The sequence below is a fragment of the Coptis chinensis genome, chromosome 7 (genome assembly GCF_015680905.1).
Source record: "Coptis chinensis isolate HL-2020 chromosome 7, ASM1568090v1, whole genome shotgun sequence".
Taxonomy (NCBI): Eukaryota; Viridiplantae; Streptophyta; class Magnoliopsida; order Ranunculales; family Ranunculaceae; genus Coptis; species Coptis chinensis.
Window position 1 is genome coordinate 92,228,921 of NC_141462.1, and position 16,085 is coordinate 92,245,005.

At 36.7% G+C, this 16,085-nt stretch overlaps 2 protein-coding genes across 6 annotated transcripts; both read right to left on the reverse strand.

Annotated features, from left to right (window-relative positions):
* Positions 1 to 1,036: 1,036 nt before the first annotated feature.
* Positions 1,037 to 7,460, reverse strand: SLP1 (Calcineurin-like metallo-phosphoesterase superfamily protein). 4 transcript variants are annotated; one of them, XR_015200683.1, is made up of 11 exons: positions 7,202 to 7,460; positions 6,201 to 6,301; positions 5,702 to 5,815; positions 5,345 to 5,557; positions 4,390 to 4,525; positions 4,091 to 4,269; positions 3,851 to 3,870; positions 3,595 to 3,683; positions 2,450 to 2,519; positions 1,887 to 1,995; positions 1,037 to 1,441 (listed from the first exon to the last, which is right to left on the reverse strand). XR_015200683.1 is itself a non-coding variant. In XM_086569722.1 (10 exons), the coding sequence occupies exons 1-9, from the start codon at positions 7,359 to 7,361 to the stop codon at positions 1,909 to 1,911; spliced, it is 1,149 nt and encodes a 382-aa protein (XP_086425848.1). In that variant the 5' UTR covers positions 7,362 to 7,460; the 3' UTR covers positions 1,037 to 1,441; positions 1,887 to 1,908. The 4 variants fall into 4 exon arrangements, 2 of the variants coding, with proteins under 2 accessions (XP_086425848.1, XP_086425847.1); XR_015200682.1 differs by having other exon boundaries at positions 1,037 to 1,450; XM_086569722.1 differs by lacking the exon at positions 3,851 to 3,870.
* Positions 7,461 to 7,697: 237 nt separating this feature from the next.
* On the reverse strand, positions 7,698 to 14,832 carry LOC147490000 (SNF2 domain-containing protein CLASSY 2-like). 2 transcript variants are annotated; one of them, XM_086569719.1, is made up of 6 exons: positions 14,667 to 14,832; positions 13,964 to 14,114; positions 13,198 to 13,448; positions 10,617 to 12,299; positions 10,383 to 10,529; positions 7,698 to 9,879 (listed from the first exon to the last, which is right to left on the reverse strand). In XM_086569719.1, exons 2-6 carry the CDS (start codon positions 14,025 to 14,027, stop codon positions 7,939 to 7,941), a joined length of 4,086 nt encoding a protein of 1,361 aa, XP_086425845.1. In that variant the 5' UTR covers positions 14,028 to 14,114; positions 14,667 to 14,832; the 3' UTR covers positions 7,698 to 7,938. The 2 variants fall into 2 exon arrangements, with proteins under 2 accessions (XP_086425845.1, XP_086425846.1); XM_086569720.1 differs by having other exon boundaries at positions 13,964 to 14,103; positions 14,667 to 14,806.
* Between the last annotated feature and the right edge of the window lie 1,253 nt (positions 14,833 to 16,085).

Sequence of the window (16,085 nt, forward strand, 5' to 3'; positions counted from 1 at the left end):
TAGGTAAATCGTAATTACCACGCTCTCTAAGGCTAGCATAAATATTTGCAGCTACAGCTCGTCGATGTCTCTCTCTTTGTTTGTTCTTCTCCCGCTCCTTGTGCGATGGATGCCTATAACTTGTTGCAATAGAACCATCCTTCCTAATTCGGTGCACAACCCACGGACTCTTGGAAGTCTTTATGCAACCTCTCACAGCACTCTCAGCCTCCCCCCTGATCATTTTTCTTCTATTTATCACTCTCTTCTCCTGAGTAACACTTTCTTTACTCGTGTCTATATATATTGAGATGAGAATGCATGGGTAACGGCCAAAAGTCTAAACAGTACAATTTGATCTAAACACAATTAACAGCTAACCAGCAAACTATTTTGTCCACACTATGTTGGAATATCAAGGATAATTAAGCCATTTGAAAGTTCAGGAAAGGAAGGGAATAAGAATCTTTAGATATCAGTATTGGAAGCATGGACAGGATATATGTATACTTTGGGATTCAAACAATTCCTTCTGTGAACAAACTTTAACTACTTTTTGTTCCTTTTTTCAAAACAAAAAGTTAAGGCTGATTACATAGTACTCATCTTATTCTGCCTGGAGAGTTACAAGCAGTCCAAAACAGCAAGCAACACTGAGTTGTACCATTCATGTCAGACACAAGAAGGGCAAACTGGCCCTTTGCCTAATTGGTCAGTAGATTTTATTCCAAACAATGATTTACGATTCCGAAGCCATTGTTGAGAACTGATTCTTATAATTACAATCAAAAGCAGTGTGTTTTGAATCAGAGATCAGACTGGTGGTTGGGTCAGTCATGACCAGTAGGTATACATAACAGTTCATATATATTCAGAAGGAACCGATAGTATTTCATAAAATCAAAAGTTTAGTGAGAATTCTTCAAAAATCATTGGTCCTAATTTTACAGAGTTGGAGAAGGAAACAGCTCCCAACAGCCAAATTATTATTGGAAGAGAAACCAAGAGCTGTCATACAGAAGAAACAAAGATAAATCTGGAGAAACCCCCAATGCAATACCCAATGACTCAGTTGAAATTTCATTTGTTAGAACTTCTATAGAAATGTGAAAATAGATCAACAATATATCTTAATTACTTCCAATGTCTGACAAAATAAATAATTTGTTCATTTACAATACTATGTGACCGTGTTTGATTTATGTATGAGCCCAAAGTATTCCCTTGGGAGATTGAGCAATTTACCAGCGAATAGAACTATATCCCATGTGACCGTGGAGACAATCAGTTGGCTCTAGTTCTCCTTCTCTCCATAAGTTCACCAACCTGGAAGTTTCCTACTTTCCGGACTCTGACATTCCAAGTCCTGTTAATATCTTCCATGAGCTTTTAACACTTCATCCATCGGCCTTTTTACATGGACTGTTGTAATTATCTACACTGTACGAGCTTTCTGCAATTCCTAGAGACCCTTGCATAAGAAAAAATTATCTTAGTAAAGCATCAACAGATCTATCTTACAAAGTAAATTTCATCATTATGTTGTGCCTCATATCAAGAGGTTCTATTTGCAACACCAAAGTACAAACTGAGGTTTGCATTGAAATGCTAAAACTGCAAAGTAGTCCAAGAAAGCTGCATAGTACAAGGCTAGGTTTGAAAAGGCCCATACTTTGATGAAGGTTAGGTCTGTGTAGTATTAGAACCAAGTAAACCTACAGAATTATTATCATTGCCCCGTGTAATTAGTGGAAGCCTGAAGCTTAGGTAAATTATTAGCACTGTCTGCGCAATCAGTTTGGGGAGCCTGAAGCTTAGGTAATAGTAATAGCATCAAGGTTTCTTCCCAAGTGTGTAATTCATTTGGTTTGACAATGCAATTAACGAGTGTTTGTTTTGCATCGTACCTTGTGAGTTCAAATAGCGAATTCATGTATAATCAACAACCTGAAGTTCATTCAACGCATCCCTCTTGCTCCTTATTACTCTTGCTGTATTGTCAATTATTTCTAGAGCCTGATCAGAACAAATCAAAGTTCAACCCAGTTTACTTCCAATACTGTTAAGTAACAAAGCAGTAGAGAAGAGAAGAGAGAGGCTGGATAAACCAAATATTTCTTCAAAGTTCCCTACTTTTAGAATCAATACCAAACATATCTTAGTTTAACCAAAGCTGCATCCAAATGAAAAGTGAGATACACTGAATATACACATACAGGCTATATCCCTAATCTAGAAGACATTCAACATAACTGAGTAGATTGGTGGCAAACTCCTGCTATCAACCGTAAAATGTTTATAAGAAGGGCATGAATAGATCAATAATAAGTTAATAACATATCAGATTTATGGCAATTTTAAGTATACTATGTTCATGACTTCATGATAGTCAAAAAAAATATGCTTTTCTCATTCATATAAACATATCCATTTACTCAATTATAAAAGTGTACAAAGGCCTCGTGTTTACCTCTGGTCTTGAATTAAGGACTCCACTAGACATCCCCACATCGATGCGCCATATGGTAGATCTGTATTTACTGCAAACAGCAGCCAAAGACAAGAAGGTGATCCTTATTAATTATTATGATTGAAATCTCAGTTATGGAAATTTGATAGAAAAGAAACTTTAGTTTACTTCAAGAGCTTACAATTCACAAAAAACAAACAAACATACAAAAAGAAGCGAAAAAACAAAAAATAGAAAAAGGGAAAAACAAAATAGATAAACTGATAGTTTACACTTCACAGTTAAACATGGGAACGGGCACTTTGGAGGCAAACCTCAACAAATGCACTCTTGGTCCGGCAATCAATATGACTAATGAAGTGGCTTTTCCCGTTATGGTGCTCAATACAAAGTTTCGTATTTCCCATTTCTGGGGCATCTAACTTGACGGAAATATTACGTCAGTCAACCAGTGTTACCAAAGACCATGTGACAAACATCGTGGCATACAAACTCCTAACATATGACAATAAATAGATGGATGAAAATGATATGTGAATCCTAAGAATGCACCAGAAGTGAGTACTTAGGAAAACGAATGCATCGCCCGGTAACAAGAACGCATACCCCATGAATCCAAAAACAAAGTCAACGAGGATGGAGGGGTCACCAAAAAAATGGAGTACCGATAGGACTTAGGGTTAATTTCATTCATGACAGAGAGACCAAGGATTTGTTCGCAACGAATCCTAGGTTTAGGGTTTTCTACACCTACAAACTTCAAGGAGAGTGATTCAACTGTCAGACTGTCATCCTTTTTTTGTTTACTTTGATATACAGGTTGAAGAGAAACCAACCCGCTGTAACACTTTACTTTCGTGATTGTAACAGGTAACAACTTCTACGAACGAAAAATACGATTTTTTTTTATTTTTGTGTATTATTTTATTTTATTTTTTAAAGATATGGAGTTTAAGAAATCTGACAGTCATAAAGAATAGATTATGCAGGTATGACTAACAAGTCAAACATGTTGGTCAGTTTGAAGGTCCTCTCAGAAGTAAGTTAAGAGCCACTATCACCAGCCTGTGTAACAAGTCCACCCAAATGGTGAACTTGTTTTTCAATTGTTCATTGTGAAAGTTCAAACAAGAGATATGTTATACCTATTTATTCCAGTAGTCTGAGGTGTATGGCCGACAACCATTGCCTTTGCACCTACTGCTTGCAAGGTCTCCTCAAGAATAGATTGTATCTGATACACATACACATTCATTCAATGAGCCGCAGCGATGGGAAGCAATGTTAGAAAACCATAAGACGTAAACAATTATTAGCTTCTATGACAAAGTAAAAGAATTAAACAAGTTCATCCGAAGTTTGAATAGCCATTGTTCTACAAAATTAGTTGGACCTACTCACCCAGCTTCTATGAATAGCCACTGTTCACAGAAGGGATAACATGGCTGTATTAGAATCACAGTCGACATACTAATTTTTTAAAAATAATTGTGATTCATTCAAATCAAAAACAAGATTTATATTTCTAAAATCCTTACTGAAGATTGAAAGAGGAGTACAGATCCCCCAAGATTAGGGAAGTTGAATACTCAAATATGAATGCAAACATGAAATACCTAGAGTAGAGGTTCAACTACTTGCCTGGTAACTCTGATAATCCTCCATATGTTCAAACTCTCTTGAATATAATCGATTCCAAACAACACTATCATAGCCTCTGGTGGCCAGGAAAGGGAATTCCAAACCAAATTCACCATCCTCATTGTTACCTCTCATCCAGTCAGACACTCCCCTGTTCATTCTCTCTAGTCCATATGCAACTACAAGAGTACTAACAAATATTAGGTGTTGCACATAAATGAACCTCCTAAACAAGGTAAAAACTATGTTATGTGTTTGTATGTATGTGAACCAATTTGATCCAAGATTTGCATTCTTACCATGATGAGGAAGAAGGCCACCATGACAGAAAACCCAGTCATCAATCTTAAGCACAACAGCATGTTGTGCCAACTCGCATGCCAGTGGTCCCCCTGGTCGTAAAAGTGTTGATCTTGCAATTACCCCCTTTTGCCTCTGTCCTAATATTGGGATAAACTTATCAGACTATCATAAAGACTTATACAATCAAGTATTAAAATAGTCTAGAGTTGATAAAGTTTTCCTTAGCGGACGAAGACAACAAAAAGCGAGAAATTAACTGTATTCCCTACCCTAATGTGTGTGTTTAAAACAATGACTTCATTTGACTTTGATAGGTTTATGGGATCCACGTCATGGTAGTTTAAGTATACATCTTGAGACTTGACTCTTGCATCAATGATCTCCCCAGTCGCCATTTGTTTTTGCTAGTTCCCCACCACGAAACATGCATCCAGTCTAGGTAGTCTCAATGTCCATTCTATAAAGAACTGCGTTCTTTATCAAGTGTAAGAATTTTGACAAAATTAAAAGCCCTCCATTTGGTTATATATGTTTAATTTTTGTTCAAGTACTGAAAAACTATTCCAAAACAGTTAAAATGATTACAAGTTATAATTTCAACAATTTTTAACATATAAACCACTTCCAATATGGGTCCAAACGTCATAATTTTCTGGTCTTACAAGCAGATCCCTTGGATTTCAACGAAAGAGTTTAAAATTTTGAATCAGGGAATCCTTTTCTAAGTTTGAAACAGGGGATTTTTTTTCATAAAATATTCAAAATATTGAATCTGGTACACTTGAACTTTTTATGGAAAGGGTGTCCAACATTTCACAGAAGCCAAGTAGCAAACACTCAAATAAAATAACCCAGTGATTTAAAGAGCAGTATGTGCTTCATGAAAATAAATAAGATCAAATACACATCAACTACTTCAAAGACCAACACAAAATTCATCACATCAAATACCTTCACTATGTTCAAATGGCCCCAGTAACCGTGAGACGTTCTACGATCTTCTTTCCACCTTTCACTAACACTATTCCAGCTAACAAAAGCTTCATTCCAATCATAGTCACAATCAACCAAATAATCCATAAAATCTGCACATTCATCAAATGCTCCTGATTCGACATATCTGTAATCCCCTTCTACATTCATGGTCTCATGATTCCCATTTAACTACAAAAGATAATTCAAAGAACTTTTTAGTAGAGGGGTAAAATGGAAGTTACATGGTAAGTCTGCACAATAGAGGGTAAGGGTTAGAGGTACAAAATTTTCATAACATGTTGAAACAACAAAAATGAAGTCTAGTAATCAAACCTGAAATACTGCTCCACCATTAGGTTTTGCTTGAATATTCAACGACCGGAATAAGGATAGAATGGCTATTTCATCGTCCCCTCTATCAAGAATATCTCCGAGTTGAACTAGTACCTGGGAGAAACAGCTGATGGGGTTAACAGCATGTAAAGGAACCTTATACATCCAGTCAAGGCTAGTAAATTCATATGATACATTTCCATTGATATTTAAGCAGTGACAGATTTGGAAGAGTCCTTTCTCGATGTTTTATGTGGGTGGAGCCATGCCCCAATCCCCAGTCTGCACGTGTATATTACAATTTTTATTCTTTTGGATAAAAGAAAACTAGGTAACTTGAAGAAAATCAAGGTTCTACTTGAATAAACAACTATCATCAGAAACAGGCAAAGATGGTGCTAGCAGGAGTGGACCCCTATTGCATCTCCCAAGTATATGATATATATGATACTACACATAGCACAGGCAAACATAATCCTTATAATATAAGAGGGCATACCGTTTCTCCACCAGTCCATAAATCTTGACCATCTGAACTCAAAACGCCAGCCATCTCAAGAGCAGACCGCGCTTGTGCAAGGTCACCATGCAAATCTCCAACTAAAAGTTTGCATATGGGTCAAACATAAGAGTAGACTCAGTCACCATTTTACATAAATAGCACAAAGACATCTTGCAAAGCAGCTAGAAGAAGTAAAGAAATAATCATGTCCTACTCTTTCATCTATTTTTTTCAATTCTCTTATGTTTTTCTTGGTTGATGCAGAAAAAAAAGTTGTCCTTACTAAAACAGTAATGAAAAGGACAGGACAACCTCCTCCGAGAGACTTGTAAAGCGGAAAACTAAAAAGCACATAACACAAAAGGAAGCACTTTAATATAATCAAGTGCAACTATAAAATAACAACATTCCCGTCTGAAAGTAAGTATTGCGATTCACACGCTTTTCAACCGGGAGATGATTGCAGAACCACTTAGGTCATCTTGTCGTAGTAAAACTTGGTGTTGGGATAAGTACTTGACTTTCTTTTAGGTGTTCTACTCAAGTTATAAGTCTAATTGTTTAATAAGCTGAAATAGATCAATCAGTTCACAAAATAAACCTATAGAATAATCAGAGGACCAGTGATGCCAAAATGGTCCTAGGCACAAATTCAATTATCATTACCACAAATTGAACTACAAAAAAAAAACAAACTTGCTCAAATATTTAAACATACATGATTGAATCAAATGTCAATAGAAAAAACGCATTTGGCCATTTGGTCATTTTGGTACTGGTGAAATCAACATTAAAACCACAGAACAAAGCAAACAGCATGAAAAGTTACTTCATTGAAGAAATGGGGAAGTGATAAAAACTAAAACACATAAAAAGAGATGAAGAAAACCAAAAAACTTGTGTATTTCTGCATTCATTAGGAAAAAAGAACATTGCATGAAGCAAACAAGATGAAAAGTTACTAAATTTAAGAAAGGAGGGTGTGAAAAAAAGCTCACCAGCAACGATTCTACGACCAGGAGCAGAAACAAAAGTGGGAGGATTTCCACTTACAACAATGGGCTTCAAGGCTCCATGAGAAAAAGAAGTTTCTGTAACAAGTTTACGTGGTTGAGAAGGAGGAGGGAGAGGTAATGAGTTGAAAGAGAATGAAGCCATGGTAGAGCTTGGCTTCTTTCTCTTCTCTTCCCTCTGTCCAATGAAACTGAAAAAATAAGGAGTAGCCTCTTTTTCATATCTTTTCGAAGACAGAATATGTCAGCCAAGTGTTCTGGATTCTTCACACTACTTTGATAGATACGTTATTTCACTTTTTGCCCTTTTAGTTCATGGGTGTTTTTGTCATTTTAGATTCAACTAAGATTCTCTTGGATGAAGTGGTGAGAAACGGGTCGGATCATTGCCTCATTGGACATCCATACTTGTGTAGTTGTGTCTATCACTCTACCAGGTACCAGTTATCATGACAAACGAAATGGAATAGAATGAAGAACAAATACGAACATTCTGCACTGTTATTGGGGCCGTTCTTTACAAGACGGAGAATGCATCACATAAAAACCTAACCACCATTATTTTTAAGGCGCATGGATATATATACATCAACGCACGTTCACAATAGTGGTTACTGAGTGCATCTGGAATATGTACAAGCATACAAGTTCTTAGAAACAAAGAAAGCTAATAAAGTACAGAAGGACCTAATGCAGATGAAGATTGGACATGGACAGACTACTCAAGAGAAAACATCGCAGCTTCTGACCGAACAACCAGGTAGTTTCTCATCATCTTTCATAATCATATGGATTGATTCACCATGGTCTTCATCCATTATATCTTTCAGCACTTCATCATCGACGTCCTCTACCTGCCTGCTAGATGAATCCTCCTTTCCTGCCCCAACAATCAGCATTCTAGATATCCTTTCCTTCCAAGTGTTCCTACCTTGTTTATTTTCATCCAAAGTTCCAGATAGCAAAAGTTGGTACACATGAACCACCCTCTCCTGACCAGGACGGAATGCTCGGGCAACTGCCTGCTTTGTTTTAGAAGGGTTCCACTCTGGGTCCAATAAAACAACGCGAGAAGCAGCTGTCAAACTAATACCCTCACTACATGCACATATGGACGCTAACAACACTTTTGACGAACTTCCTGGTTCTTCAAACTGGTCTATAACCCTTGAACGTTCGAATGATTCTTGCTCTCCGTGTAGTTCCAACACTTGCTCACCTTTTTCCCAGGAAAATATCTTATGAAAGATATCAACAAATAACTTAATGGGTGCATGGTTACGACAGAAGATCAGAACTTTTTCGTTCTTAATATTACATCTGCGGACCAGGTTAACAACAAATCTCACTTTTGAGCCTTTCTTGATATCCAGCTTATATTGTTTGAGCTCTTCTAACACATCCGTACTGTAATACTGACCCGAACATGTTGTGGTACTTACTAACCAGGGATGTATAGACACAAAAGTAACTAGTAGTTCCAGCTCAAGAGAAAATTTCCTGTGTGAACCATCCTTTTGAAGCATTGCTAGAAACTCTTGTTGCATTAATGTCGGCTTGAACAAAAGCTTGTAACTCTTCAGTCCTGGAAGTCTTTCTGAAGCTCCACTTTCATAAACGTCAATAAAATCATTGGTGAGCTTCTTTAACAAGTTGAGACCCTTCCTCCTTTCTTCATCTACTTTCGAGTTGATCCTATTTGAAATCATCTCTACAAAAAGTTTTCTGGCTCGTTTCTCTTTATATATTCTATAACAATCTTTTCCATATCGATGCCTTCTCGGGTCTAATGCCCTCAAAACCTCGGAGATGAAGCCCGGTCTTGCCAGGCAAAGAGTGTTAAAGTATTCCTCAAAATTGTTCTGGAATAATGTTCCGGATAGCAAAATTCTCTTTTCAGTGTTTATTTGCATTAAACTCTTCCTTAACATTGACTGGTTGCCTCTTGGGTTGTGCCCTTCATCAAGAATGAGAAGCCCTGGACTCTCCCTTAAGATTCTTGCCATGTAACTCCAATGCTTGAAAGTCAAGTTTCCTTTCACAATGGATGTAAAGGCAGAGTAACTCATAAGGAGGACACTTGAACGTTCATGCCACTTTTGAAGTTTTTCCAAACAATCTACTGTATGCATGACATCTCGGTTCACTTTAAGCTCCCCACCTGAAGACCCTTTTTGTATTTTTCGATCATTTAGGTAGCATCTTCGTGCACGGATTTGGTAAACTGGAACAGAGACCCCCCACTTCTTAAACTCTTTGTACCAGGTGTGTAGTATGGTCTTGGGACAAAGGATCAATGGTCGTTTCCCTGGGAACAATTTCAAGTAGCTTAGAAGGAACGAGATAATGAGCAGAGTTTTACCAGCTCCTGGCGAATGAGAGATTACACAACCACCAGTTCTTCCTAAGGACACACCCATGCCTGCAGGAATCAAAGACCCAGCAATGTTTTTCCATAGGAACTCAAAAGCACTCTTCTGGTGGGTATGTAATTTGTTCCAAAGATCTGGTATCAAGGTCCTCACATTCACATTCTCTTCTTGTATAGATTTTTCCTTAGAGGAGGCAGGTTTGACGAAAAGATCCAAGTCCAGATCAGTATTGCCACCACTGAGCTTGGTTTCATCATATTCCATGCTTCTCATCCTACAAGTTCTCTCCATCTACAGAAAGAAAATACACATGTTAGCAACACGGAACACATGCAGAGGGTTGTAATTAATACACATAGAACCTATAAAATCTCCTTGGGTTGAACTTCTTGACTGGATAAAGGCAATTAATTATCAACATTCTTTAGGATTGTTAGAAGATATATAACTAATAATCCAAGTAAAAAATCATAAATCTATCTTCTATGTAACAGGGAAGTCCAATTTTCTAGGATCTTTCCTTGTCGACACCTGCCACATAGCCCATTGTACACTTCTATAGGATTTCTATACACAGTTCAAACGGTCAGCGCATCTGACACTTTGTACCTGCTCAAACTCTGACCTCCATTTCGTACCCTGTTACATAGTAATAGTAGATTGGAACTACCAAATGGGATATTCTTTGAAAAAGTGACCAAATGGTTCAGTACTTCTAACTGGTTCACATCTTTTAGCACCTAGATTACCAGTTGTAAAAGAATGAGGTTTTACGAGCTTTGAGCCTCACTTACAAAGGGTGGTAATATATATCTGATTTCTGTGCCCACAGATCTGCATAACCGACATATAGCTCCAATTTCTTCATTCATTACATATTCGTGTTGGCATGAGTGTCGAGCGTCAACACTTGGTTTGTTCACAGTCACTGAAACATCAGCCTGAAATGGTATATTGAGTTTACAATTTAAGAAAAAAGTAAGATACTAAAACATGAAACTTGAAAGATATTTGGAAGGACAATGTACCAGACTTTCTTCATGAGTATGATATAGATCTCTTGACATTTCCATCTCCTTCCATAAATCTTCAAGCTCTGGGTCTTCTACCAGATCGCTGGAAGGGGGCGTCCGAGGCAACTTCCATTGTTGGTTAGAAACTATCTTTTCCCACAGGTAAACAGCAGGCTCTTGGTGTTTCTCAATCTGGGAGTCTATGTTCTTCATGCATCTTTCTATAATTTCATAGTACTCGCTTGCAGTTATAAATTTCTTTCTGTAGGTTCTTCCATCATCATACATCTCCTTTCTTGAGAGGAAAGATGATTTACTATATTCTTTGCTTGAACCTTTCTTCTTTAATCTTTTTACCACTTCCTTATTCTTTCTCGTGGACATATTCTCCTTCTGATTTCCTGATGAGCCACCCCTGGCATGGTTAAAAGATACCGTATGGCCATTCTCCTTATGGTTCACTACATGATCCTCTTGATATAAGACCGTATCCTCATTGTTAGATGGTAAAGGATCGACTGAGAAAGTATTGGTCTTTGAAGTAGCTGACTGCATCATAGAAGACTTAACCCTTTTGTTGCTTTGCTCAACTTTTCCAAACAAGACTTTCTCCTCTAGTAGTCTTCGGGGTGCACTGGTAGTTTCATCCCTTTTATGATTCTCTTCCAACGGGGTTCTATGTCTGGTCCAAGTTTCATAATAGTTAAGCCACCAATTCTTTTGCTTTCGTGGATAATTGTGGTGTTGAATCGGCCCATTAAAGCCTTCATCATCTGTTGGTCTTTCACATGCAGTATTAGTATCACACCTTTCTTCTGTGAACGGAGTAATACATGTCCTTTTGATATTTTTAGCTGTATCTGGCTCTCCTAACTGAGGCTTGGTTGAGGGCTCTGACACTTTACTTTCAGAATTATTCATACTATCATGCTCTGAAAAATATGAATGTATCGAGCAGTCACTATCAGACTCGAGTAAACCTTTGGAGAATGATTCAGCTTCTTCCCAATTTCCCTTCTTTTCTGGCTTTGCTCGAGGCAGACAAGATTGCACCCTCACAAAACCACCATCACTGACAAAGCGTTCTGGCTGTGTATTTCTACGTTTGGAGCGTCTCAAAAACAATGGATCATATGGTGACAAATAGGCCAAGCCATCTTCCTCTGGATCAACGAAGGGTTCAAAGTTGACAATCTTGTCTTGAATAGATATTTTTGTTGAGAGCTCCAGTACAAAAGTTCTAACATTGGGTCTGGAAAACCCATCCTCAAATTTAAAGTTGATGGCCTTGACAATCTTACCAGATCCCAAACACATATCAGAACCACCATCCAGAACTCTATACAGCATCTTATCTTGTGCTGAACTTATCTCAAACTCAACCCCTTTCAAAGTAGATGTAACGAGAAGCCATGAAACATCGTACATGAATTGGCCCCGAAATAGTCTAGCCTCATCTTTGGAAGGGCAGTCCTTGGAAGAAATCCACCTGAAGCAACCATCTTCACATGGTTTTCTATCAAGTTGTTGAAGAATAGCAATATTGTCAAGTGACAGTTCACTCATTTCACCATATGCCATGTTCTTTCTTGCACCAACAGGGTGGTGTACTCCATTTAAGCTTACATAGAACTTACAGGTGCATCTAAGTTCATGAGGCTTCCTCTCTACTGAATTTATTTTACCATCAATCCATGCCTGTAAAGAAAAAAGTACTTAAAATGCAAGTTTAAAACATATGAATAAACCAAACTTCTGTCAAATCAAATATAGTGATTAAATACGCCAACAGCCATCAGAAACAAGTACTGGTTGATGCAACATGCAACAAGAAACATATGTAGCTCATGAGCTCTAACTTTGAGGTGATTCACATAAAATGTGAAACAAATTGGTTAAACTATACTATTGGATAAAAACAGAAACAAGACAAGGAAAGACAAATGCACAAACAAAAAAACTAAATTAATATGTATGGTATATGAACTTGACAAGTGAGATAAATTCTCAAGTAATAAGAAAATCTTCTTCAGTAATCGAAAAGTACTGGTGCAGAGACCAAATCATATCGAGAAATTGAAAATGCAACGTTCAATTTTATCTAATCCTCGTAAGATTGGATACCTTAACTAGTTTGGGAGGTTAAACACCAAAATATATAAACGTAATTAACATACTCTGTACTCATATCCAGACTAGATATTCATTAGAGTATGTATATGGGTGATAGAAACAACCACAATAATAACTTCTGGCTATGATATTGGTCATATGAATTTGATAATCATAACATGCTACAATTCTCAATGGAGTCGTAATTTGCAAGATGACTTCCGCAACTCATGAAATTTGATTTTCCAAGGAAGTTACTTTGTTCTATTACGTACATAAGCACATATTGTTCATAAAAGCTGGCCAAACCCCAATAATCCGATATGCATAAAACCAGTGCCTGATTCTAAAAATTTCATTAACATTCTTTAGATAGATGGAACATAATAGAACCTCTGGAGGTTTGATATTTAGTATAACGAAAAGAGTGTTGCGGTTTAAACTGATAGTAATGCACCCCCATTCAAATTATACAATGACTTACAGGCTGTAGACTTTCTTGGCATGAATCAGTTTCGGTTGGATCACTGGAGAATACACAGACATCTATGCCAGGCCTCAAGAAGAAGGTACAATCAAATGAATTTGCTTTTCTAGACCTCATACGAAAGTCTGAAACAGGAACCTTTTCCTCTGTTACGAACCCGTGGTGTTCAAAGTGTGTGGTTATCTTCCCATCCTTAATTCTTAAGCGTTCAACATTGCACCACGAGCCGTCATAAAATGCTTCAAAAGCTGCAGCAAGACGGTAGTATATGAATATGAATTATGGTGGACTGATTAAAAATCTGTCGAAAGAAATGAATGCATACTATTACGAAAGTAAATGTAAAACATATCAAATAATTTGAGACATTATTACTACTAAGAGCATCTCTAGGTGGGCATCCAATGTGTTAGATGCCCTGAAAATCCACAAAAAAACCGGTTTCTTCATCTCTACATGGTAGCTGAATTGGCCACATCCACAGCTTGGTAGCTAGATTGGTCACATATAACTGTAACTTTTTTTTTTTTTGTATTTTTTTTTTTATACTTCCTTTGTCCTCAACCATTTTGACTTAATAAGGCCCATGGAAGTTGGAACAGTTATTGCTCTTTTAAAACAGGCAAAAACTTAAAGTACCATAGATACCAAGCCAATATCAATATAAGTGTACCACCTCACATCATGATTCTAACTACCTTAGTGGGAAAGTTAGTTCATTATTTTTTTTATAAAAAAAGCAATAACCAGTGCCATAACTTACGATATGAGTTGATTGGATATGTTGTTGATTTCAGCCGATACAAATTCCTCTTTGTAGTGGTCATTCTCCAAGTCACCGCTACTGGCTCAAGCAGAAGATGGATCTTTAGTATACCCACATTGCACTAGCACCTACAAATACTAGAGGAGCACTGAATCCAAAAAATGTTCACAGTCATCAGTACAGATAAAAAGAAACATCCAAAAATGGTCAGTGAGTAATGTAACCCAGAAACATTCTAAGCTGCTGACTGCCTGACTCTAAATTTATAGTTTTACTTTCTCAACCATAAATTATTTATGACTTTTTGGCATGTTCAAATTTTTATTTTTAATTCAGAAAATTAGTAAGTTCAAAAAGACAAAATAGAAAACATTGGCTCACACAGTCACAGACATTTCAATTTTTTCACTAAAAATAAAATACAAAAAACAAAACTTTTTAAGACGGACACAGATTGATAGACAGTGGCCTTACTTGTTTGCACAATGCATGTAAACTGAAAACACCTACTTTTGAAGTTTGGAGTAAGAGATACTAAATCGGGTTAAGGTTAAAAGTTAAAACATGTGCAAACTGGAAAGCGCACAACTCTTTGCTAAATTAGTTCACTCAAAACATAATAAAGCTCAAAACGAAACCAAGTACGGACATGCAGCTTTAGCTAGTTCAAGAAACTAAATAAGACTGACATAAAACATACCTGTTATCCCCGATATATCGGCGTTAAGTCAGATGTGACATCAAATTCCGGCACAGTAGTTTGGTATCTTTTTGCTTTTGTAAAGAAGAGAGAGAAAATAGAAAGCAGCTGGCGGAGTTACTATTAAATGGCATCTCGAGATTCGTGTTTTTGTTTTTATGCATGTACTTTGTTGAAACTTGAAACTGAAAAACACTTCCGTATTAGGTTATTTATCAAGAAATACAAGGTTAGTGTGGTCAGTTTTCAATAATTACTGGTGCTGACCCACGTGTGCGGTACGTACCTCGAGTTACTTTTGAATGGCTCGGTAAAATTTATTTGACCAAGTTGGTTCGGGTTGAAGGCGATCCGGATCTGTTCTGATATGCTTTCCACACCCAAACCCAATTTACTGGGTCAAGGCCTTAAGCTAAGAGTTCAATATGGTGGATCTTAAGTATTAACAATGATCAAGCCCATAGGACTAAATTGGCTGGAAATTATGGTTTTAGCGAAAATTATATTATTTTAGCTTGTAGGAAATAACCGGTTCTTTTTGAAAATATTTATTTTTTTTTAGAAAATTACTCTTGTTTTAATCGCTAACCCATTTTAATTTTCTAACAAATTGTTTTAATTAAGTTTTAAAAACTTTTTTTCAATTCAGAGATAATGTTTTAATAGGATAATAACTCCCGTTTTAATTAGATATCTTTAGATTTTCACTTTTCAATAGGGGGAATTCTCATTTTAATAGGAAAGGACTTTTAATTAAAAGTGTTAGAATTTGTTTTAATACGGAAGAATTCCGTTATAATAGAAGAGAAATTCCCGTTTTTTCAAATATGAGAGAAATTCTCGTTTTAATAGGAGATGGCGTGGAATTTTAGCGAAAAAATAAACTGCGGGAGCTTTAATATTAAGATATAGATAGCTGCTAACGTCAGCCTATTTTTACCCTAAAAGTCTAAAACCGAAATTACTATTCAATTTATGTGTTTGGGCCTAAATTTGTGATCTTAAACCCTTCAAGTCTTCAACTCAGGGAATTGTAAATTTGTAAGCTACAAAGTCCACATAACATGTAAGTTCTAAACAAATTCCACAAAAATATAACATTGTGCTCGCATACTGCATTGCTGATCTCAAAACTGTTTGCAAAGTTGGGAATGGGATGCTTATGAGATGCTAGCTCATGTATAAATGTTGGAAAAGAGAATGGATAAAAATTGTTATCATTTATATATTTTCATGGATATTTCTCATTTTAAGATCCCAATGAATTTAGGGTTTTATTTCTTTTTTACCTTGCATTTTGGTTTACTTTGCATTTTCTATTTATTTGTGTACCATGTAAGATGCACGGAGATTTCTATCTATCCATTTCAGGTTCCAAGTGAATGTATCCTAGCTGACAACACTTACGCCTACATTCTG

What these genes read in the sequence shown, in the direction of transcription:
- SLP1 (XM_086569722.1), bottom strand. Translation starts at nt 7,361, where the DNA reads ATGGCTTCATTCTCTTTCAACTCATTACCTCTCCCTCCTCCTTCTCAA. An exon ending in TATGGACTGGTGGAGAAACG is followed by an intron (nt 5,816 to 6,200) that starts GTATGCCCTCTT and finishes TGTTTCTCCCAG; the next exon opens with GTACTAGTTCAACTCGGAGA. An exon ending in TGGCCTTCTTCCTCATCATG is followed by an intron (nt 4,270 to 4,389) that starts GTAAGAATGCAA and finishes GTACTCTTGTAG; the next exon opens with TTGCATATGGACTAGAGAGA.
- LOC147490000 (XM_086569719.1), bottom strand. Translation starts at nt 14,027, where the DNA reads ATGACCACTACAAAGAGGAATTTGTATCGGCTGAAATCAACAACATAT. An exon ending in ATATCCAATCAACTCATATC is followed by an intron (nt 13,449 to 13,963) that starts GTAAGTTATGGC and finishes GTCTTGCTGCAG; the next exon opens with CTTTTGAAGCATTTTATGAC. An exon ending in GATATATATTACCACCCTTT is followed by an intron (nt 9,880 to 10,382) that starts GTAAGTGAGGCT and finishes TTCTTTCTGTAG; the next exon opens with ATGGAGAGAACTTGTAGGAT.